General features: G+C 32.0%; 4 protein-coding genes across 4 annotated transcripts; 1 reads left to right on the top strand and 3 right to left on the bottom strand.

Annotated features, from left to right (window-relative positions):
• Nucleotides 1-2,822: 2,822 nt before the first annotated feature.
• On the top strand, nucleotides 2,823-14,451 carry LOC110993837 (vesicle transport through interaction with t-SNAREs homolog 1A). Its single transcript, XM_022260207.2, has 6 exons — nucleotides 2,823-3,112; nucleotides 3,572-3,630; nucleotides 3,767-3,887; nucleotides 4,237-4,442; nucleotides 5,441-5,603; nucleotides 13,987-14,451. Exons 1-5 carry the CDS (start codon nucleotides 3,019-3,021, stop codon nucleotides 5,588-5,590), a joined length of 630 nt encoding a protein of 209 aa, XP_022115899.2. The 5' UTR covers nucleotides 2,823-3,018; the 3' UTR covers nucleotides 5,591-5,603; nucleotides 13,987-14,451.
• LOC110993728 lies at nucleotides 6,194-7,074 on the bottom strand. Its single transcript, XM_022260084.2, has one exon. The coding sequence runs from the start codon at nucleotides 6,890-6,892 to the stop codon at nucleotides 6,194-6,196; it is 699 nt and encodes a 232-aa protein (XP_022115776.2). The 5' UTR covers nucleotides 6,893-7,074.
• Nucleotides 10,368-12,753, bottom strand: LOC110993847. Its single transcript, XM_022260217.2, has 4 exons — nucleotides 12,639-12,753; nucleotides 12,088-12,283; nucleotides 11,433-11,650; nucleotides 10,368-11,059 (listed from the first exon to the last, which is right to left on the bottom strand). Exons 1-4 carry the CDS (start codon nucleotides 12,751-12,753, stop codon nucleotides 10,368-10,370), a joined length of 1,221 nt encoding a protein of 406 aa, XP_022115909.2.
• Nucleotides 14,452-16,632: 2,181 nt separating the features above from the next.
• On the bottom strand, nucleotides 16,633-22,972 carry LOC110993753 (general vesicular transport factor p115). Its single transcript, XM_022260121.2, has 9 exons — nucleotides 22,763-22,972; nucleotides 22,416-22,550; nucleotides 21,366-22,312; nucleotides 20,639-20,960; nucleotides 20,069-20,213; nucleotides 18,942-19,190; nucleotides 18,449-18,624; nucleotides 17,356-17,706; nucleotides 16,633-16,820 (listed from the first exon to the last, which is right to left on the bottom strand). Exons 1-9 carry the CDS (start codon nucleotides 22,838-22,840, stop codon nucleotides 16,728-16,730), a joined length of 2,496 nt encoding a protein of 831 aa, XP_022115813.2. The 5' UTR covers nucleotides 22,841-22,972; the 3' UTR covers nucleotides 16,633-16,727.
• Between the last annotated feature and the right edge of the window lie 57 nt (nucleotides 22,973-23,029).

Genomic DNA, 23,029 nt, shown 5'->3' with positions numbered 1-23,029 from the left:
GACCAAAAATTCAGAATTAGACTTAAATATTACGGCACCATTATCAAATCTTAAAATGGACCCTCTCGATTTATGGAGAAGCTCTGAAGGAACTTTCCCAAGGTTAACTGCCTTGGCTCTGAAACACCTCTCAGTTATGGCCACTTCTGCACCAGCTGAAAGGTTATTTTCGAAAGCGGGAAATATTGTCAGAAAAACTAGGAACCGCATTTTAGGAAAGCGATTGCCAAAATTATTATTTTTAAACTCTTTGACTGAAGACTTATGGCAATAATTTTCTTAAGTTTTTTGATTTAATTTCATTTAAAGTGTGAAGAAAGCTTTCTTTTCTTTTTCAATGTTTATACCTAGCAATTATCGTTTCATTTACTATTTAAACTAATCGGTTTATTTCACTTTGATTCTAGTCGATTGTTTAGCGATACAAAACATTTGTGACAATTATTTATTTTAGTTTTTTTATTATTTAAACTCAAAGCTTGAAGAAAACTTTTTTTTCTTTTTCTAAGTTTGATACTTAAAATTATCATTATGTTTACTACTTAAACTAATCAGTTAATTTTACTTCGATTCTAGTCAAATGTTAAGTGATACTAAACATTTGTGGCAATTATTTATTTTAGTTTTTTTTTATTATTTAAACTCAAAGTTTAAGAATAAAATTATTGTGTTTTTTAGTTTTAAAACATACTAAACATTTGTCATTTTATTCATTATTTACCCTTATCAGTTTATTTTATTTTTTTAAGTCAAATTTTAAACAATACTGATGAATAATATATCGAACAAGCATTTTTCGTATGAAAAAATCGAAATGTCTACAAAAATCGATTATTTCCTCGAAAATCGATTTTTCACAAATCGATTTATCTTGAAACAAAAAGAATCGATTATTAAATAATCGATTTTTTCGACTTGAGGTCACATCCCTAAATGCTATTGTTACGTTGTTGATTTCTATAAAGTACCTGTCAGTTGTCATAGGACATAGATGTGATAAAATAATCGATTATTTTAATCAGTTTATCGTATTTTATTTTTGGACTCGACACCAAAGGCAAAGTTTAATTTATTTCTTGTGGTTATTATTATTTTTTCTGATATAATAATATAATATGATGTTTTTGACGATGATGGTGATTTTTTATTTTGCAACTTTGCATTTAAATTTTGCACTATACTTTTGGGATTATTAGTAATATTTGAGTTAAGTATTTAGTTCTTTTATATTAATCGTTTTGTTTTATAAAATTTTACATATTTCAATTTTATGATAAATACCTATTAAAAAGTAGTAATAATTTTGTGTTCAGTTTCTGAATTCTTGAAGTTTTAGAATGTTCCCGCACAAATGTTGTATGGTACAAATATACGATTACCAGGAGTGTTTTTAGAGCAGAATAAGCAAATTATATCTCCAGAAACGTACACACATTACCCACAACGAACGATGTCACGACTAAGTCCATTTCAGGACAACCACCACGCCAAACACAAGCCATACATACACAGTGGTCAGTGATATGGAAAACGCCAAATACGTTTTATAAGGACCGATGCTGTATTAAGAGACCATTAATTCCACCATATGTAGACCCATACAAGATACTTGAAAAACATGAAAAAATTTACAAGTTGCAGTTGCCAAGCAAAACAAAGATGCAGAAAGTTTATACATCCTATTTTTTTATTTTATTTATTTTTTATTTTCTTTCAAGGGTTCCCCCCTTTATATATATATATAACTATGTAGATGCCTACATAATTATATGGCGCAATCGTTCTTACATTGCATTTATTATCTAGGTTAAGTCAATGCCCTGTAAGCATTTACATTATATTTAAAATGAATAAAATAAGGGGTCGTTTTCCAAGGCTTGCCTGATATGGTTGTTTAATTATATTTCTCCTTCACACACTGATATGTGTGTACACATACGATACCCCACAAGAAGTACTTATTTTGTTTTTCAATTGTAAAATCAATATCGTTGCTTTAGTTTTTAGTGTCTTAGTAATTTTATTATAATGTGCAAAAATCAACTTTTCGAATAGTTATTAATAAAACCCAGAATTTTTTAACTAATCGCTTGTTTACTAATCAATTTATTTTACAGAGAGGACATCGATTTTTTCCGAGATCATCCCTAGTACCTGTTATGGATCACCCATTGCTATAGTAGGTAACTTATTATTTTCAAACTTTGAGAAAGTAGGTATATATAATTATATGAAGATGAGCTCTTATAATTTGACCCTTTTCGGCTGAGCCCCTTTCCGGCTGAGCTAAGCTCGCCAAACAGCCCTTGCTGAGCTGTAAAGGCCCTTAAGGCCAACAGCGAGATTCTATTCTCAAAAAGAAAAAACTTATAATTTGAGTATGAAAGAAGAAATACATGTGTCAGAGAACAATACTTTTACATCTCATAACTAGTTGAAAATCAGTCATCTCTCTTGAGATTCAATCTTACTGACGCTCTCTACTTTGATAAATTGTACAATGTGACTGTTATGTTTAAATAGTAAACCTACCCATATACATAGAAGAGATAAATTCAGTTACGTTGGTCAAACGGAATTGGCACTCTCAATAAACAGAAGTTACTAAAAATTAGCTTGGAATAAGATTACGGCAATTAGAAAAACCAAGCTTTTACAAAAAAAACCTTTGTACTGATTTGTTCAGCTTTAATCTATGGCACAGTTACGCGGTTAAGTTACAGTTTGATTGTATCATATATGTACGGATTATTTTTCTATTTGTTTGTCAACTTTCAGCTGTCTAGTTTTCATTGACTGGGTACTATTTAGTTAGTCAATATGTAATTGATTTCAATGTATTATGTATACTCGAGAAATTCTAATGTAAAATATTTTTTAATAAACTAAGATGAAATTAAATAATATTTTTTTTAAACTCTTTTAGTTAATTAATTATTATATGTCTTGGCGCACCATCATAGTGTAAAAGTGGACTGCTTTTGTTTTCAAGCCGTGAAAAGAAAGTAGAAACTGATAATGTCTACCTTAATTCAATCTTATGAACAACAATATTCAGTTTTAACAGCGGAGATCACGTCTAAAATTGGTCGACTAAAGTTGGGAAATGACGGTACATAATTTAACTGTATTAAACCTGAGTTTTCATTTGTAGTAAATTCAATGTTCTATAATGTGTTAATATACATGCCAAGCATATAAAAAATACTATACATTTCAGAAGCAATAGAATTATATGTAAACTAAAGTTAATGCATAAGTTGATTTTGAAAAAAAATGGTGGGTAAAAATAATCACACACAAGAATCTTAGGTATCTTTTATTTGATTTTTGATTATGATGTTAAACTACAATATTAACACAGTATTGAAAAAATTAAGCAGCTTATTCCTAAGGGCTAAAATGATTCCATTAAAACTTAAGTGGGCCTTAGCTGGTAATATTAGTTTATAAATTATTTTAATTATTTGCTTTTGGATGTTACAGAGTACTGAGAGCATAATTTACTAGTTTAGACTAAAACAATCTAATTTAGTTTTATTGTCAAATTTTAATATTATTAATTTTGTAGATAATCCTGACAAATTATCTAGAGAGATACAATCAAGTTTTGAGGAAGCCAATGACTTGGTAAGTATTATTTTAGATATTAGAGACAATTTCATTTTTGTATGTAATGAGTTGTCAGGAGTGGTACTTTAATTTATTATTTGTTTAATTCTTCTGGGATCTCATATATATGCAAGTTTATTTTTAATGTTTCAAGCTGGAGCAATTGGAATTGGAGTATCGTGGTTCAGGTGTTGGGTCCAGGGTCGCCGCCTATCGTGCTGAACTGCAGCGTGTTAAAGATGAATACCGCTCTGTGATTAGCAATTCTGCAGCTTGTGAGTTTCTAAGCTTATTAGTTAATTATTTTTCTTTAACAATTAATATAATCATTTATTAATTGCCTAATGAAGTGAACAGTTTATGTTATTTTTTATTTAGGACATTGATTTTTATTGTTCATTATTTAGCAACCAAGATACAATTTTCCAATAACAGATATTGATATTTGTTTGCATTTAAGAAATATTATCTTAAAAAAATATCACTACATGTTTGAATTTTACCAAATATGTAATAGTAGATCCCTTATTATTGGTGTTTAAGTCAATTTATATCGAGTCTTGAGTGGGAAGCTGTATTTAATATAATGTCAGATTTCCTTTTATTTATATTGATGCTCCACAGACAATATTGATCCTGATGATTACGAAGACTGGTCGACAGTAAATGAGCAAAATCAGAAGCTGTTAGACAATTCTGAGAGGTTGGAGAGGTCTGGCAAAAACCTTACTGAAGGCTATCGTATCATACTGGAAATGGAACAAATTGGTAATGCAGTTCTGCAAGACTTACATCATCAAAGAGAAACTTTACACAGGACTAGGGCAAGGGTAAGTTTTTTTTATAATTGTAATAACAATAATTTTTCATTAGTGGTAAACAAAAGGTTGTTGAACAAAAGTGTATCATATTTATAAATTTTACTTTACCTTCAAGAGTATTTTTCCGTAAGGAAAGTCATTCAATATTCTTTAACATAAAATGCAGATGCAGCCAAATAGGATGTGGGACAAACACATTTTTGCACTTGTATCATTGACCATTTTGGAACCAACAAGTCATCTTTATATGAACAATTAAATATATGACTAGTGGGATATTATGTATGAATGTATGGAGATTTCCTATTAAACATGTAATAATTTAGTGTTATACAGAATACATAATAACAAAACCAAAATGTTTAACATGTTGTAATCACTTAAATAGTTTTTGTTTTATATTGGTAGGTGTTTAAATAACTGGTTGTAATATAAAATATTATGTTTTTTACGCTAATATGGTTTTAATTGGAAAAAATACCACTTTTTATTACTTTATAGGTTATTTTTCAATAAAAATCTTTCTGTGCTACCAAGATGAAACTAATGTTTATTTGTTAATTCGAATTTGATTTAGTTTTGATTTGGTTTCTGATTAAATACCTCTTTTGCAAAATGATTACAAAATGGAATTTTAACATCTCTCTCACAACTCTCCTCTCATACATATTTTACCAAATACATAATACTGAACATACACAATACTAATTTATAAATACCTAACCAAACAACCGTATGTGGCAAGACAATTTGAAATAAATTTATAAAAAGAAAATAAATTTCTTGCCTGTATATAATATTTTTTTTAGCATAAGCTTCAATCTTACCATATATGTTATATAATTACATCTTTTCTGCTTGTCATGTGTGTAAATAACGTTTTTCTACTCGTGTTTTTCTCGAATTCTGGTGTATCATTTCGACTTTTCTTTAAATTTTTTAACACCTTATCTTTATTGGTTTCACATTACATATATTTTTTTTAACACAAACCAATATGGTTCTAGTTACGAGAAACGGATGCAGACCTAAACCGGTCCACTCGTCTGGTGAAGGGAATGATGATGAGGGCGATACAGCACAAGGTTATATTGGCATCAGTGGTTGGTGTGATGGCTGTGTTAGGAGTAATTGGAATATACTTTTACGTCACGTAGCTGCACACTCCAGGTAAATTCAAAATATTGTGCATTGCACTAAAATAACATTATCTAAATTTGCTCTACAGTAATTTTTATTAAACAATTTTTTTAATTAATAAAATCTAGATTCATTATTAACATATAATAGGTACGTGTCAACTGGCACACAGCATTCTGTTATCTGGCAGCTAGGTTAGTTGGCCTTTCTACAAGCAGTTGCTTGTTGAAAAGCACTCGAAATATTAAGTTATATCATCATGGTAAAAAAATGAATCAGCGAAAACGACGGAAAATAAATTGTTTATGTGTTTATTTGACAGATCAAAAACTTGTAGTCTATATGTCTTCGCATTTGACAGTCGCAGACTAAAAATGTAGATGCAACAAAGTAATTAACACCAACAGATTCGTACATCGGGGTGGTTTAAATAATAGAAGATTTTAAATTTACTCTATATTAACCATTCGTCATACAACAATAGAATATTTGCGAAATATATATCCTTATTGCTATGAAACAAATGCTAAATTTAATTATTGACGAGTGCCGTCTGGCTTCGACTTGACAGAGAGAAAAACTGAGAAAGCGCTATTTCTATTTATTAATAAATAGATATCTCAAACCTGCAAGCGTAGTGTATTATACACGGAATAACTAAATTTTATGACAGACAAAAAGCAACAATAATCTAGCACCGTCACTCCGCCAGCAGTAATATTCAACGTCTTCTGAGCGCTGGGCAGAATTATCGTAATAATTTTCATATTATTTGAATCGAAATTTTCCCAATTGCAACTATAAACGCCTCGTTCGAATATAATCGAGGCATCAATTAGCTTTTGGCCCGCATATGTTTCTGTAAATATAACTACGAGCGTGTAAGTTATTTGTAGATATGTGGTTTCGATTCCTCCCAATAATTCACTTATAATTGCTAATATTGTAGATAGAAGTGCCACTGCCTTCGTGCCCCGAAATATGTCTTCGAATTTTTTAATAATGTTTATGTTTAGTATATGAAAGAGCGCGATTTCCTTCAAGCATTCGTTGATAAAAATATTCTTGATTTTATTCTTTGTGCTGCGGTCGTGGTTGGCCAAACTGTGTGTTTCGTAAAAGATTTCGGCATGTTGCCACAAGTTTTGAAGTTCTGTAGTGAGAGCTAACAATTGAGCTTCGACGTAGCCAAGTATCACCAAAGTGAGGGCTGTGACATTTGCAAAGAAAAGTCCACAGATATAAATGCCAAAACTGAGTATAACGAATGCAATTTCGTAATTTGGCGATTCGAAGATTGGATCCAAACCTAAAACCATACAAGATGTTTAAAAGACGAATAAGGCTAAGTTTAAGGCTTAAATGAGACCTGAAGTGGTTCAATCAAAAATGATTTATAATATAGGGAAGGAAGCTCGCTTACGGGACGCACAAATAGGGTAATCGTCGCAGCCCATGCACACATATTTTAGTGGGTGCGTTGTCAGCCTTTTCGAGAGGAGTATGTTACTTTTTTAAACAATTCGATTCCACAGTTCGTTAGTTCGCAAAATTCTATGTCTAGTAAAGCATTACATGTAAAGCTTCCAGTTGTCAATTAAAGAGTTGCTTGCCATGCACTCTATTCTGTGGTCAGGGTAGGTTTCTGGTTTACGTCGTTGCTTCGTCTAGAGACCGCTGCTCGCATAACTTTAATTTTTATTTCTATTTCGAATCTCGACAGTACTGTTGCAGAGTGCATCCAGTTGTTCCTTAATTCAATTCTAATTATTATTATTAAAATATATTACTCACCATATATTACTTGTTTGTCCTCCGGTAGATGTCGCCCCGGAATGACAAATGGGAGTAGCGCGTAAAATACTGCGTTCATGAACATAGCGACCCAAACGACTGATGCACGTTTCTTTATGTACCTTAGCTGAATGTAAAGGTTTTTCGAAAATACTGTCCCAGGCTTCACTATTTTGTTGAAGTCTAAACAGATTTGAATGAGGTTTTGAAGTTTTTCCCTAAAATTAATGTAATTTTAATATGGATAACTTTGATTCCCGTTTGTCAAATATTTTTGGACATGCATAGTGTTTTTGACTATGTCTTGTCTCCCAAAAGTTGTATTAAAATAGATTTAAAGTGCCAGGTTTACATTTATGATAGTTTCTTCTGAAGTTTATAACAAGATTGAAAAGGACAAAACCATTCGAATTTGTGAATTAGTGTCCTTGTCGTTAAACAGTATTAAGTGGTTTTGAATGTAAGTAAAGCGTGTATTACTTAGGTTTTTTATAGAACAGAGTGCACACGGGCAGGAGGCACATCTGATGTTAAGTGATACCGCCGCCCATGGACACTATTAGACTCAATCGAACTCTATTGCTACTTATACTGTAAACAAACATATTATAAAACTTACTTATAAATCATGATATGAAACATGGTGACGAATGAGAGATGGCTGCACGCCAATATTGAGAACAATATGCATGGGGTGTTAAAATCCCCTGTTGCCGGATACTTTACCACGACAAACCAAACCAGTGAGACAGCATACGCGTAGTAGTAGCAAATAATGCCCACGAACCATATTATTATAAATATTTTGTGTATAGCTGCAAAGTAAAGATCAGTTAATGGTGGACACTCGCGCCTCTCAACCCTGAAGGTACGATTCCAATAATAATAAAATAATAAAAAAGTCTTTATTCATTTTAAGTAGATACATCTTTCTTTTCATAGTGTAAGATAATATAGCGTCCGCTTCGCTTATTATTGGAACCGCTACGCTTAGAAGCGCGTACCGCGTTTGGCTCCTGTGTCCACCGACAATGTTATGTGTAGTGTAAAATTTGAGTGAAAAAAACACTGTGCCGCACAGTTTACACTGGTGGAATCTTCATTTATTACCTATTACAAAAACAGAATTCTTTTGATTTTTTAAAGACGATTTTATGTGTAATTTAATTATTCACACATAAGGGTATATCTAATATAGCGTTAAAATGTTTAATAATTAATATATTATTTGTTACTTTTATCCAAGTTTTTATATTATTATGAATATAATAATTTACACGTATTTACATATTAGACATTATTTGAGCTAAAATTACTCCAAATAACTCACGTTGATCGTTGTTCTTATTAATTTTTACGTTAGAGATTCTTAAAAGAAAATCCAGATTTTCCAGCATTGTATTTAAATCGCAATAGTTTAAATTAAATTGACGAAATTTCTCCATTTCCGCGTACGGTAAAGGGGTTCAAGCGAATAAAGCGTTTATAACAGAATTTGCATGAAACAAATTATAGTCAAAGTACCTACCTATTAATGAAAGTCCTTGAAGGTTCTAGTCGTGTCAAACATGAAAAAACGCTTTATTAATTGTTATGGTCGGCAGCTAATTGGCAGGATGATTTTATTTTTAATGCAGTAAATTATGTTTCATCGTTGAGTATGTGTTTCAAGCAATTTAATTTAGTTGCCTTAGACGAATTACAATCCATTGTTGGTTTTGTTTCGTTTATCACCTTTATTTATTTATTTTTATATAGAACAGGAGGCCATCTGGTATTCAGTGATACAGCCCATGGACACTAAATACCAAAAGGCTAGCGAGTGAGTTGCCGAATTAAGAATTTGTACGCTCTTCTCTTGAAGTACCCTAAGATCGGAATAAATAAAAAAATTGGTTCGGAAATACTTTAGTGAACAGCTGGTTCCATATAGTGCTGATGCGCGGCCTTCAACAGCCTTAAAACCTCTCAGTTGTGCAACGGCGGATGTCGATGTGATACGGGTGGAATTTCATATCCTGGCTCGAAGTCCGATTATGGATCGTTTAAAATCAACCCATCAAAATTATTGTGTTCAACTCTGGTTTAATAGTAAAGACTATCGGAGGTCTTCTGTTTGGTACAGTACATTAGACCTATATTAATTTAACATTCTGCAGGCTAGTGTCGAATTATAGACTACCGTCTCTGACAGAAAGTCCGAAGTGCTTCGAAAAAGTACTTTGTAATCCGAAATTACAGATAATAGAATTCAGATTTTATGATTTTAAAGTAATACATGTGTATATTAAATGCAGTAAGTTAAACAACACGATAGAGTTAATTGTTTTTATTTAAATAAATATTCACTGTCGTGACGGTAGAATACAAATTGATCACAATATCTCCGTCCACCGAAGCGTCACATAATATACCATTATGAAATTCAAGGCATGTGATAATTGTTGCAAAATAAAAGATTACATTTACGTTCTAATGTCGATTTCAGTTAAATCACAGCTTGAATCCTTTTGGGTATGGTTTAAACTCAGAATAAGCCTTATATAATATATAGCTTTATCAGTCGTATAAGAACGTGGTTTTTGATGTAAAAAGAAAGAATTCATTATTTAATATGCTATTATTATAGAATATAGCCCAAAAGTTTTAAAATTTTAGTAATCTGTAAAAGAAACCGTTTCAGCAATTCGGGACATAATTTGATTTGCAAAATTTAAATTTGGAACGTAAAAAATCAGGCCAGAATGCTTCAATGCTACCAGTAGGTATATCGTCAAGCTAATAAAACCTCTTTCTTGAAATATTTACTGAAGGGGAGAAAAAATGGAAATGCCCGTTGGTTTTGCAAAAGAATATATGTATAAATAAATAAATAATTATTTAATCTTTTATTACGTAATTAATGTGTGCATAGTAATGAAATCAATTTCTGAAGAAGTTTCCAAAAAACATTTGCGTGCCTACATTTTACAGCGACTTGCATGTTGTACTAAACGTATATTATTTCACCATTAACCGCAGTGTATTGTACGTGGAATAACTAAATCGGAACACTGAGAGCATACAGCTAAAATCCAAAGGCGTAGTACCACCTGCAGTTATTTTCAGAGTCCGCTGTGCACTGGGTAGCATAAACAGTATAGTTTTTCTGTTATTGATGTCGAAGTTTTCCCATTTACAATTATACACTGCCCTCTCGAACATCGTTGAAGCGTCCTTCAACTTTTGTCCAGAAATACACTCGATTGATATTAACACAACTGTGAATGTTATCTCTAAATATGTGCTCTCGATTCCGCCCAGCAATTCTGAAATTATACCCAAGACGATGAGTAAAAACTCAATTGCCTTTGTGACATTGAATACATTTTCATAATATTTTAATGCCTCGATACACTTGACGTGAAAGTATATTATCTCTTTTAATTTATTGTTGACGTAAATGTTTTTTATAATGGTTTTCGATCCTGAACTTTTGTAGGAGATAGCGTGCTTTCTGTAGAAATCTTCCGCGCTATTCCACACATTCCTGATTTCTTTGCTGAGCGAGATCATTTGCGCTTCAATGTAGCCGAGTATGACGATGTTCATTGCTGTTACGTTTGCTAGCGAAAATACGCAAATATACACGCCTAATGCTGTGATAATCGCGGCGATTTCGAAGTTGGGCGACTCGAACATAGGTTCCAGCCCTGAAAAGAGAAAAATAGTTGTCTATTGTTGTGTCAATCGTCTGTTGACTGCCGCCAAAAGAACTGCAGTATTAATAAAATTATATTATATTAATTAACATTGTATACTATTTATTTATTTATTTATCTTTTATAAAATAAATATTTTAATAAAAGATGTGGGATCACTCTGCATCTTCTACCGTGTTTGCCCTGTTCTATAAAAAAAGTATAATATAAAAATAGTTGCAGAAAAAAATTGCTGATAAGTACCTATTTTTTTCATGCTTAAGAAGGTAAATTTACCTAAAGCCCTTAATTGATTAATAATACCTCTTTATTATTGTTTTTTTTTATTTTAATCTTTTAAAAAAAAATGTTGTTATATAGTTACCATAGATTATTTGAAGATCTTCGGGCAGGTGTCTTCCTGGCATCACTATAGGTATCAAGATGTAGAACATTCCATCAACGACCATAGTAATCCACACTACCATGGCACGTTTTTTAATGTACCGTAAATGTGTGTGAATGTTTTTGGAATAGGTTGTATCCGGTTTTACGAAGTAATTAAATCCTTGAACATTTTCTATTAATCCTTGGACCTTTTTTCTGTAAGAAAATTGAATTATTCTACATTATATAAGAGCACCCAGTCCACTAGGTACACGGCTCTCCTGAAATTATGTGTTTAAACGCTGTCTGCGAAGTAAGGGTGTGCGTGACTTAATTATACAGTGAAGGAATCCAGCACAACTTAGACCTCAAAATCGTTGGGGTGTTTCATACTGATCACCTTGTTGCCTTTAATAAAAGATGATCTAGAAAGTGATACAGAGAAACTAAAACCAGTTATAGCGTAAATGAATTTTTTGCTTAACTTTTACAATATTATAGATACAAATCATTGAGCCGAAGACACGACTACTTGTTAAATCGTAGAGACAAGAAAATAAACCAATTAGTCATGTAATTTCGACGTTAAACGTGTGACATTTTATAGAATTTACACTGTGATTGGTAATTTTATAATCAAATTAAAGGTATACTTGTAAATAATCATATGAAACATTGTGATGAACGATGGCTGACTACACGCAGCCAAAGAGAATATAATGGATGCGGCTATCAGGTCTCCTGTTTCTCGACACCGAATGAACACGAACCACATTGTCGAGATGACGTAGGCATAATAGTAGCATGTAAGAGAAGCCACCCACATGAATAGTATTATGATGTTGATGGCTGAAAATAAAGAATATATTTAATACAAAAATCATAGGATCTTTTGAGCAACGATTATTTCGATTTTAAATGCGAGAACGATATTGGCATGTTCATTATGATATTGTTAAATTGTCGAATGCAATTAAAATATAGTACCTATAAAACTTATTTTGAATGAGCAAGCATTGATTGACAAGAACAATACACGAACTGCAGGTTTTAGTCTTCCACTAGACATGCCGCATATCAACCACCACACACAAGTTGTTATTTCATGCTCCCTTGCGAAGCGTTGTTATAGATCTTTTTGTTCCTTCTGTATTCCTTTAATCTACAAGTCTCAGGGCTCATAAAAATTAACTATTTTACTCACGTCTGTCATTGGCTTTAACAATTTTAACATTAACAATCCGCAATAAGACATCAACATTTTCAATCATAGTTGGTAAATCGCAGAAATCTAAACGAAATTTACGTACTGCTTCCATTTTTACGTATTTTCTTACAATAAAATGAAAATCATTTAACGCGTCGTGGTTCTTTAAAATGCTTCGTTGTGTGCTGTAAAGATGGTATCGAACGATTTCATCGTTTCAAAACAAATATTTGCTTCACAGGCTTTACACAGTCGATTTCATAAAATGATAAAATATTGTAACAAGGTTGTACCTCGGATAGACTTTTTCAAAGTATTACGTGTAGTCTAGCAAGTTCTAAAGGTTCGAAAGTTGTTCGGGAAAATCATGAAACATCATATGGGGGTGGGGGGGGTGTACTTATTTTTTCCTCAAACGCATGATTTCTAAATATCAGTAGATCGATACATTCTCTGCGCTTGATGAAACCGACGTTGATCTTCAACAAAGTATAGTGCCAACAACTAACTTGCAAGATGCTTATCCAGTTGTTAGTGTTGAAGAAAGTCCTGCTAAACCGCGGTTGGAGAACTAATATTCATGAGATACAATGCATGTATTTCGCATGATTACACCATTCCTTTAATATTATTTTATATCAGGCAAAAACAACCTGTAATTCTTCTGTCTTTTTTTTGTCCCATTTTTATGATTATACTTTTTACCGGATCTTAAAATAATGTTATAAAAATTTTGACATTCTTTGTAGCTACCAAAAATATACGTGATTTTTGGTGGGGGCTGGGGGTTAGTCTTAAACCTCACCACGTATCACCATGTGGGAGGGAGGGATTAAACAATGTTAAAAAAACATCACGTGAATAATGGACAGCCCCTAAAGCATAACAAAATAATAGTGACTAGTCTAACGCAACCTAATATATTTATTATTAACTAGGCAGTTGTAATTTGTGCGAACGCTTGTCGTCTCCGAGAGACTTGCTTGAAGTACACGCAAAGGTTGAGCTTGATTTGTTTTTACTTTTTTTTTCATTTTACAGGAAATACCTACCTACCACTTAATTTGTTGCTGTGTGCATTGATATATGTAATCTTAAGTATATTTATATATATGGAAATGATACCGTCGTTTTTTCCACGCAAATTCGATTCGCATTAAGAGATAACGGCTGTCACGAAATTCTTTTAAAATTCAGGAACGCAAAAATGTAAGGAGGGAACGAAAAAGTATGCCGTTGACAAATTACAATGATAGAACATGCAATATTGTTTATTTCGTGTACATTGCCACCTCACAGTCTCTTTAAATATGAATTTTGCTAATAGTGTTTTATTTGTTTATAGGGTCGCATTGTTTGACTACACATCACAAGTCATCATCGTACCTGATTCACCAAGCGTTCCATTATTTTGATAAATGAATTTTATTTGCACTTTATTCGAACACAAACAGATAATAAATAAATGTAGAGTTTAGATAAACTAGTCAATAAATATCATCTTTGTGGAGGAAGATACATATTATAAATTGTACCACAGTGTTGTGTTATAGGCTATGCTGTTAAAAAAAATAGGCTAAGCTGTAGACGTGATAAATGACAGCTAGGCTAAGTGTTGCCAGTGCAATTTTAAATGATGGCGTATGGAAAAGAAGATGACCTCGTGTCTACTTTTATATTTAACTAGCGTATATAAGATATAATTGTGTGATATTTATGTAAATAAGAGACGTTTAAAATATATTGCAATTATGTTGTATTGCACGTAGTCAGTATTGATTGTAGACATTAGATAGGATATTGCAATTTTTGTAACCAGTGTTTTTTCTATTATCATCTATCAAAAAAGTAATATTTATTATTTTGTCCAAAGAGTGTATAAAAGTAAACTTAGTTTGGAAAGTTATCAAAAAGCTTCAAGCAATTTTATTTTAAAGATTATCAAATGTCAAACTTAATTGAAAAATAGTTTTGGTTGGAATTGTAAACACGCTTAATATAATGTCTGTGTTCATGTATCATAAATCAGCACTGCAGATAATTAACATTTCTATTGTATCGACTTTAGTATTAATAATATATAACTAGGAATTTAATACCTGACTGTACTAGTATTTAAATAGTAAAATTTACTGAGAAACGTATTTAATAAATTATTGTTCATCGCAAAGCTGTCTAGTTTTTTTTCATCCTTAGAAATAGCCTTTAATGTAAAATCTTATCTATACTTTTAATAGTAGCTAAATATTAGCAAATCGCCAAGCTTATAAAACTAAGAAAGCTTTTCTGAGAAAATTCATTATATGCTTAAAAGTCTCTAATTTCTGAAACGAGAATATATTTTATTCACGGCACACCGCACCACCCATACCGCATGGGAGTAACCGTAGTCTGGTCCCGGGTGGCTTGCCTTGAGGCCACTGCAAGGTTGCTGCTGATGCTACACTTTCTATACCCTAGCGTCTACTGATCTTTATATAATTATTCCTATCCACTACCTGTCTTGAGCACATTCTGAGAAACTATCATCAGCATTAAAGTACATTACTGTTTTGGTAAATGCAAACATGACCTAGATTAAATATAATTGTTATGAAAGGCGGCCGTACCTCGGTAATTTGATATTTGCATAAAATTATTCATTGTAGTTGACGTCTTTCACAGGTCAGTACACTAGCTAACATATGATATTTTGCTGAACCGGCATTCAATTTATTGTTTACCATTTTTAGTAAGAAATGACTCGCTCAATATTTAATAAAATAAAGTTCGACGTGTAATAAACATACGAAATATCTTATGCTTAGATGTATTTTACTACATCGCATATGTGGAATTCAGTAAAGCTTTTAATTCTTTGGTTCATGTCAAAATTTCTAAAAGTAAATAAAAAAAAGGCTCTGATCTAAGAATATATTAAATAGAAATATGTATATAAGGATTCATAAACATATATAGATAGCAGTTCAACATGGAGACTCGTCCAAAATTATTTTCTCCAGTATTAGAAAACGTTTTTCGAAATATAACATGATGATGGTATTAATATAAATAAACAAACACATTCTATAGTTGCTTATGATAATGTTATGTTTAGAAAACCACAAAATGTAGAACTCAAGCAGTCGAAAGATGATATATGAGGAAACCAGGATCTAAACAAGAGTAAGGGTTATTGGAAGGACTATTATGAAGGTGAAATGGACTAGCCAACTTAAGAGCTAGAAAAATGGTAAGCACGTTACGAAACCACTCCTTATATGGAAATTGTATTCGTATTTACAACAAACTCCCAAGCGAAATTAGAGAAGTATCAGTAAATAAATTCAAAGACCTTATTAAAAGTAAATTCATTAATAAAGCCTTTTATAAATGTGACGAATACTTAAATCATCCTAATCCTTGGGATTGATTTGCTCCAGTTCAAACAATTTGTATTAAAAACTTGGCGATTGAAAAGAGTGGCGGAAAGTTTCTTGCCAGTTCTTCTTACCCGCTCTACGCCCTTGACTTGCGAACTGGTTGTAAATTTATTAATTTTTTTTTGACGTTCATAAGTGTACATTTTTACCTGAATAAAGATATTTTAAGTTTGAAAAGTGTGGTAGAGGATCACATAGGCGATGGAACGACATTTTATGCCTACACATTTAGGCGTAATAAAAGCGAATGGAGAAGAGTGGGGGGAGGCCTTTGCCACTTGGCAAATTGATGAGGGGCTGGTGGTAGATAGAATAACATTACAATAAGACTTGTATTGTCTATTATCCGAATAAAAGGTTTTATTATTATAATCTTGCTATTGATGAACAGTACAAATCTCATCAAAATCAGGTTTAGTATCTAGTTATTAAAATATGGGAATCCAACCATTACAAGATGGTACATGTACAATAAATATATACGTAAGTACCATTTAACGGTATTTGAAATCGGTTTAATTTGTCTAAATTCCGAAGAGTTCTTCAGCCTGAGGAAAAATAAAAATACATTGTGAAATAAAAATATATTAGAAATGTAATAATACATAATAAATATAATTAATTTAACAACAAATGGTAATTCTTATACTTAAACATAATAAAATTAGGTAAGATTTAATTCTGTGTCAGCTTGTGTGTCTTCCACTGTCTGTCCCAAGGAGACCAAACGCATTTTATACTCGTTTATCTTCATGTCCTGAAAAACAAGCCTATTTATTTAATTCGAAATTTGATTTATATTGATTAAGTAGAGGAAATATATGAAAACATTGTCATAAGACATAGACAATAGACTATGACCGTTCTATGATCTATGGACGACTCTCTTTTACGAAAACAAATACGAGTGCTTTAGTCAAAATGGTGTAATGACGGCATTTATTTTACATGAATATGATTTTATCCAATATTTGTATGTATTTATTTTTATTCACAAAAGGTTCACGCCCGCATTATTACAGTGGAACATAATAAAAATAAAATACAAGATTTAATGCAACAAGCCCTTATATGCAAACACGAAGTGAAAAGAAGTTGCCAGATTAATAAATTTTTGTAAACATATGCATTGCATAACATAACACATAGCTTCAAGCATTTTAACAATTTTCCAAACATTTTGAACTTTGGGAGATACATTTCTACATCGAAAAATTTAAATCCTGAAAATGAAGTCAAATGATTTTTTTAAATCCAAAACTGATCCAGAACAGAAAGAAAGTTAGACCCACCTGATCTGCAAGCAATTCCAACAAATCGTCCTGGTCCTTTTTCAGGTCATCCTGTCCTTGTTTCAACTTCACCAATTCGTCTTCATAATTTTTCTTAGCCTCTTCGCATGCCTTTAATTCCGCCGTCAATCTGGTAACTTCAGAATTTAGGAATTGCAATTTATTTTCGTATTCGAGTAATCTGTCTGGGCTGGTTGCCTGGCTAGCTTGGGTATGTTGCCCCGGTGTTGCCTGGCTCGATTGATTTGTCTGGTTAGTCTGGCAGGGCAATTTTGCTGATACTTGGGCTTTGAGAAGCGTGTTCTCGTCTTTGAGGAGAGAGTTTGATGATATGGAATCGTTTAATGCACTCTGGAATAACAATTGTTAAAGATAATATAATAATTTACATGAATATTTTAGGTACAAAAGTTGATATGACGTTGTAAATTTTGTTTTAAATTTTTAAATTAGTTCTATTTGAATAAATACATTTAATATATATTTATATAAACACTTATATGCACCTACGAATATATGATATAGATAAGGAATAAAAAAGGTTTAATTGTAGAGCCTTGCGATACACCAACAGATGACCTCGCTGACGTTAAATTTACATTTATCTTTTAAATTCAACTAATTTGTTAATTCTAATATTACTAAGTAATCTGAAATATTATTAATTGCCGCAAGATGTGATTTCTACAGCTGTTTAAAAAGATTGGCAGAGTTTATTACCCATTCATTTCGTTTTACACCTTTGATTGAATAACTGATATTAAAGTTAATTTTGAAGCATATTTTTTAATATTGTTTTATACATTACCCATACGTATACATGACATTGTCTTTTATTTACATAACTTTTACACATTTAAAGAAAAACACTTTTTTAACGGATTATAGTTATGTATTTGTATTTAAACTTATAATTATTTGTACATAACTTTAACTATAATCCGTTAAAAAAGTGTTTTTCTTTAAACGTATACATGACATTTTAATTTGGATAATAAAGTGTAATTAAAATATTGTAAATGAAATGAGCGAAGATTGTTTTAATCATTATGATATAATTGCATATAGCATTGAGTAGCAATAGAAGTCTCACCTGCAACGCGTAGTTCTGCTGCATCAAGCCATCTAACTGCTGCATCAACTCCTGGAGACGTGCATCCTGTTGTCGGATGAGGCTCTTGTACTGATCCAGATTGTCTGCGGCTGGTGATTGGCGATCCTCACTCGGGTCAGGCTCTTGCTTCTCAGATATCGAGTTAATGAGAACACCTGGAGAAATTCTTACACTTTACTTACTCCGGCACCATGCAAGGGAAAAGTATTGAATTATGATTCTATTATATACATCTGGGTGAATGTTTTGTTTAGTCTAGAATAATTTAAACAATTTAACCTTGAGGTCGAGAGTTCAAAACCTGGTACTGCAAATAGAGTTTTATAACTCTATGGGCATCTGCGGTTAAGAAAAAACTTTTATTATCGATATCGTTAAAACGAAAACTGACTGTATAAAAATAAAAACTTTGGCATCGCACCAAAAAAGACACTTCTATAAGAAAATCTGAAAAATTCAAGATAACACATACTTTCCAAAACCTTGAAAAGCCGGCAAAACTCATAATCAATGAGTATTTCGGCTGGTATCTTCACCCTCAACTGTGGATGCTTGGCTGCCTTATTGTACAACTCATGCTTGGAAACCTCACTTAATTTGGCCGTGAAGGTTTCCATCCCTATTCTTTTCACCAACAACTGCTTAAGAGCATCTTTAGTGTAACTCTCCACTGAATCGTCGTTGAAATGGATGCAAATTGCTAATAGGAATGCGGAAAGACCTGAAATTTTATTTATTTTTCCTTATTTTCTATGTTTATAGCTGCGTAATAAGTTAAACAAACCTTATACCATCTTGTGCTATCAGCGACTTAAAGGAAATTTTAAATTATGTCACTGTACGATCGGAGATCTCTAGCCGGAGTATTCTTATACAAATTGTTGAAACAGAACAATGTTTCAAAATCTTACAAATCCCGTTAGTAAAAACCATCCAAAAACTTCAGGCACCTCACATTTGAATTCTTGGCGAATATAACTGACATTCAAATCGAGGCTGGGAATATGTCAAATAAAATTACTTTCAACTTCATTTCCTTTTAATTGGTTTTTATTCTTGCCTCTTTGGTTACTTTTACTTTTGGGTTTGTTGCATGTACGATTTGTGATAAGTGTAACGATTGTCATTGGAACGATTATTGTTAAGCTCAAATGGACTAGGCAACTTATAAGATCTAGTAAAAAAAAAGAGTTACGTTACCAAGAGTGTGGTAGAGGACCACTTAGGCGATGGGAAGACACATTCCTAATCATCAAATTCAGATTTAGTACCTAGGTATGAAAATATGGCAATCCAACCATTACAAGATTGTACATGTACAATAAATATATATGTAAGTACCATTAAACGGTAATTGCAGTGTATTTTAGAAAATATAGCTTGTATATCAATTATCATTGAAGTTTTTCATGTCTCCTTATGCTAAGCCTTTAATTTCTCTGAATCTTACTATAATTCGATTTAAATAAGAAACAAATCTAAAATTTTGTATACTCTATTGAGGCCAGTTGTAAAGTGTATACTTAGAGCTAAGTATTTGACGTTCCGAAGTCCAAGATTAAGTCATAGAATCTTATCATAGCCTAAGAGATGACTAACCTTGCAGCAAGTATTCGTTTTCATCATGTTCGTTGGAGCAAGTCTGGTTGACCAGATATCCTATTCCACCTGGAACTTGGAGAAATGCACTCACTGCGGCACTGCAGTAACTCATCCAGTGACATAGCAGCATTAGCAATGCTACCTGAATAGAAATACACAATCACAAACATTTACTAAACTTCTATTATTTATAGTGTTAGAGAAGAGATGCAGGTAGAATATATGTGAGAGAAAGGATATTACTAATTAAAATATAAACTTTAGCTTATAATACAATTAATAAAACCAATAATTAAATATTTTTTGTGAGATCAACTCTTTCTCCAATTCATAATAAAAAAAATACGTTTATTATGGAACATAAGATAGACAGGTATCACTAACTCCACATCATTAAATTGAAAGGCATCCCTACTCATCGGCAAAGAAGACAGGGGGTGTTAAAAACTTTCGGTACTCTTTTAAGAAAGCAAATCATCAAACAACACTTATTTTAAAATAAATATAGCAAATTAATAAAAAGATAAGAAGATTTATTATTTAGAATAGAAAATCTTAATACATTACCTTTGACTGCAACTTAGTGGTCTGCTGCAATAACAGAGTACACTGATGCAAGAGTGACACGGGTGTGCTTCCAACATTTGTCGCTAATAATACTCTCAGTAATTGCTCTTTCTGTCCTGGATTATCTATCAAAGCATGCATCAAAGCCACTGCTGAAAACCAATTTGATAACACATCGGCTGAGAATAGACCGCCACAAAGTAATTGGCCACTTGTTAAGCTGGATACGTCGGTGGATGATGGTAGTAATGTTTGTACCAAGGATGTTTGGCTAAGTTCATTGTGGTACAGATAGCATTGGAAGCAGTAGAGGACGGCACACCTGAAAGATTCATATTTAGGAGCAGATGATTTTCTTGTGGTTTTACTAAAAAAGCAAAAGCTTTATTTCTGATTTTGTAATCTGTATCAGTCTGTTTTTTCGAATATCATATTTTCTCTGTTATTGTCTCAGTATATTGTTAGTAAGCCTGTGAACTAATGAATTTTAACACTATTATTATATTTCATGGTATCATATTTATTTATTAGACAATTACAATTTTATTAAAGTGCTACAAAGAATTTCCTTTTGTAATGCCTATTAATTTTGTTATACACTATTAAAATAGTTTAAATCCTTACAGTGGCTCATTATCTTAATACATGTATACATGTATAGTAGTATTTGTAAGTAAAAATTTGTAAAAATACAAACTACGATGTTATATAAATAAAGTCTATGTACCTAAGTGGAAACGGTTGCTTCTCATTCACCATAGACATAAGCAGCACAACTATAGCAGGGCGGGGTGGGTTTGAAGGTGCCATAACATTACCAATAAAGTCCTGATTTGTAATATCACCACGCACAACTTCACCCACAGTGTTTATTGTTTCTGTGAGAATATCAGCTGGAACTCCACTTGCCATTAATATGTTACATAGAGCATCTAAGAATCCAACATTTTTCATTATCTTCTGACAACTGGATATAATTTGTGCTGAATTACTGGGTGACACTAAGGTACGAACAATCTGAAGCATACAGTGCACATTTGAGACCTTCTGTGGAGACCAGCCAATGTCTTCCAAGTCCTCAGGAGTGCTAAACATTGGAAGCATCTTTTGTATGTAACTCCCCTCTTTGAAGAAGTTAATATTACTACTATTGTTCTTTAGTAAATTTAACATAAGCAATAAACAGTCTTCTACAATAATTCCACCATCAGAATATCCTTCACTCGACACAATTTCAAATAATCTATCAAATGCATTTTCAAATGCCACAATTTTTTGGATATTAGCATTACCTTTAGTAAGCTTTATAAGTAGAAGGAGAGTTTCATTACGAATGACCTCTCTAGTATCTCCCAACAAATCCATCATTTTTGAGACACCCATTGGTTTGACTAGAATAATTTCCTGGATATCTTTAGTTCTGTTTGTTAGAAGAGAAGTAAGTAATTGTACAGCAGCAAGCCGAACCCTAAAATCATACTCATCCAAAAGGTCCAAAAGTAGCTGGATATTGTGTGGGTCCTTTATAAACATTTCAGTGAATTGTTCTCCAATATTCATAGGAACATGGGGATTGTCTTCCTCTTCTTCAAACTGTGAGGGTGACATGATGTTGTTAAGAGTGTCAAGAGCATAATTAATAGTCTCATTATCTGCCCGATCCAGTTCTAAAACCTGTTCAAAAAGGGGTTAATTTCTTACTTATACCAGTAAAAGAAACCAGGTGATTTTACTAAAGTGAATTAAATACACAAATATGAAAGCCAATAATTTAAACCTGTTTCAAAGTATCTATTCCTTGAGCTCCAACTTCAACTCTATACTTCCTAGACATTGCCTTCAAGGCTCTGCATGCATCACGACGATCTTCCAATAATGTTGAATTATTTACTCTATCAACTAATCTTTCCACCTATAATAATAAATATGAGTATTTAAGAGGATATAAATGTTATCAACTATTATATGATGAATTGTTTAATTGTTCATGGTAATTATTAAGGAGATTTGCACTTATAAAAACGGAACAGACACATTAGAATAAACATTTGAAGATAGTATTTATATCTGGTGCTAATTTTTGGGAAATCAAACAAAAATAACTACTATTTTAAAAAATCGTACCGTTTCAGCGCCTGAAGGCAATTGACCGGGCTCTGGCGCACCCAATACGGTTTTTAAACCACTTTTAAAGAAATCCATTTTTTATCGTCTTTTTTTTAAAGAAAACTAAGAATACAATTTCATAATTAATACCATACTTCAACAAATAATATCCTGAAACATTTTGCATTACACGAAATAGTACACGTCAAAGATTCCTTTGGTTTGACAATTGATTATTAACGCTTGTGATGTCAAAATCAGCTCAGTAGTCAATTTAGTTTAAAT

The sequence above is a fragment of the Pieris rapae genome, chromosome 21 (genome assembly GCF_905147795.1).
Source record: "Pieris rapae chromosome 21, ilPieRapa1.1, whole genome shotgun sequence".
NCBI classification, from domain to species: domain Eukaryota; kingdom Metazoa; phylum Arthropoda; class Insecta; order Lepidoptera; family Pieridae; genus Pieris; species Pieris rapae.
This window is presented reverse-complemented; position numbering and strand designations above follow the sequence as displayed.

Coding starts and splice junctions, on each gene's coding strand:
- LOC110993837 (XM_022260207.2), top strand. CDS start 3,019: ATGTCTACCTTAATTCAATCTTATGAACAACAATATTCAGTTTTAACA. Junction 3,888..4,236: donor GATTAGCAATTCTGCAGCTT/GTGAGTTTCTAA, acceptor GATGCTCCACAG/ACAATATTGATCCTGATGAT. Junction 4,443..5,440: donor TACACAGGACTAGGGCAAGG/GTAAGTTTTTTT, acceptor ATATGGTTCTAG/TTACGAGAAACGGATGCAGA.
- LOC110993728 (XM_022260084.2), bottom strand. CDS start 6,892: ATGGTTTTAGGTTTGGATCCAATCTTCGAATCGCCAAATTACGAAATT.
- LOC110993847 (XM_022260217.2), bottom strand. CDS start 12,753: ATGGAAGCAGTACGTAAATTTCGTTTAGATTTCTGCGATTTACCAACT. Junction 11,651..12,087: donor TTTCATATGATTATTTACAA/GTATACCTTTAA, acceptor ATTTTCTTACAG/AAAAAAGGTCCAAGGATTAA. Junction 11,060..11,432: donor AGATCTTCAAATAATCTATG/GTAACTATATAA, acceptor TTCTCTTTTCAG/GGCTGGAACCTATGTTCGAG.
- LOC110993753 (XM_022260121.2), bottom strand. CDS start 22,840: ATGGATTTCTTTAAAAGTGGTTTAAAAACCGTATTGGGTGCGCCAGAG. Junction 20,214..20,638: donor CCACTAAGTTGCAGTCAAAG/GTAATGTATTAA, acceptor ATTTCTATTCAG/GTAGCATTGCTAATGCTGCT. Junction 18,625..18,941: donor GCTTTTCAAGGTTTTGGAAA/GTATGTGTTATC, acceptor GAATTTCTCCAG/GTGTTCTCATTAACTCGATA.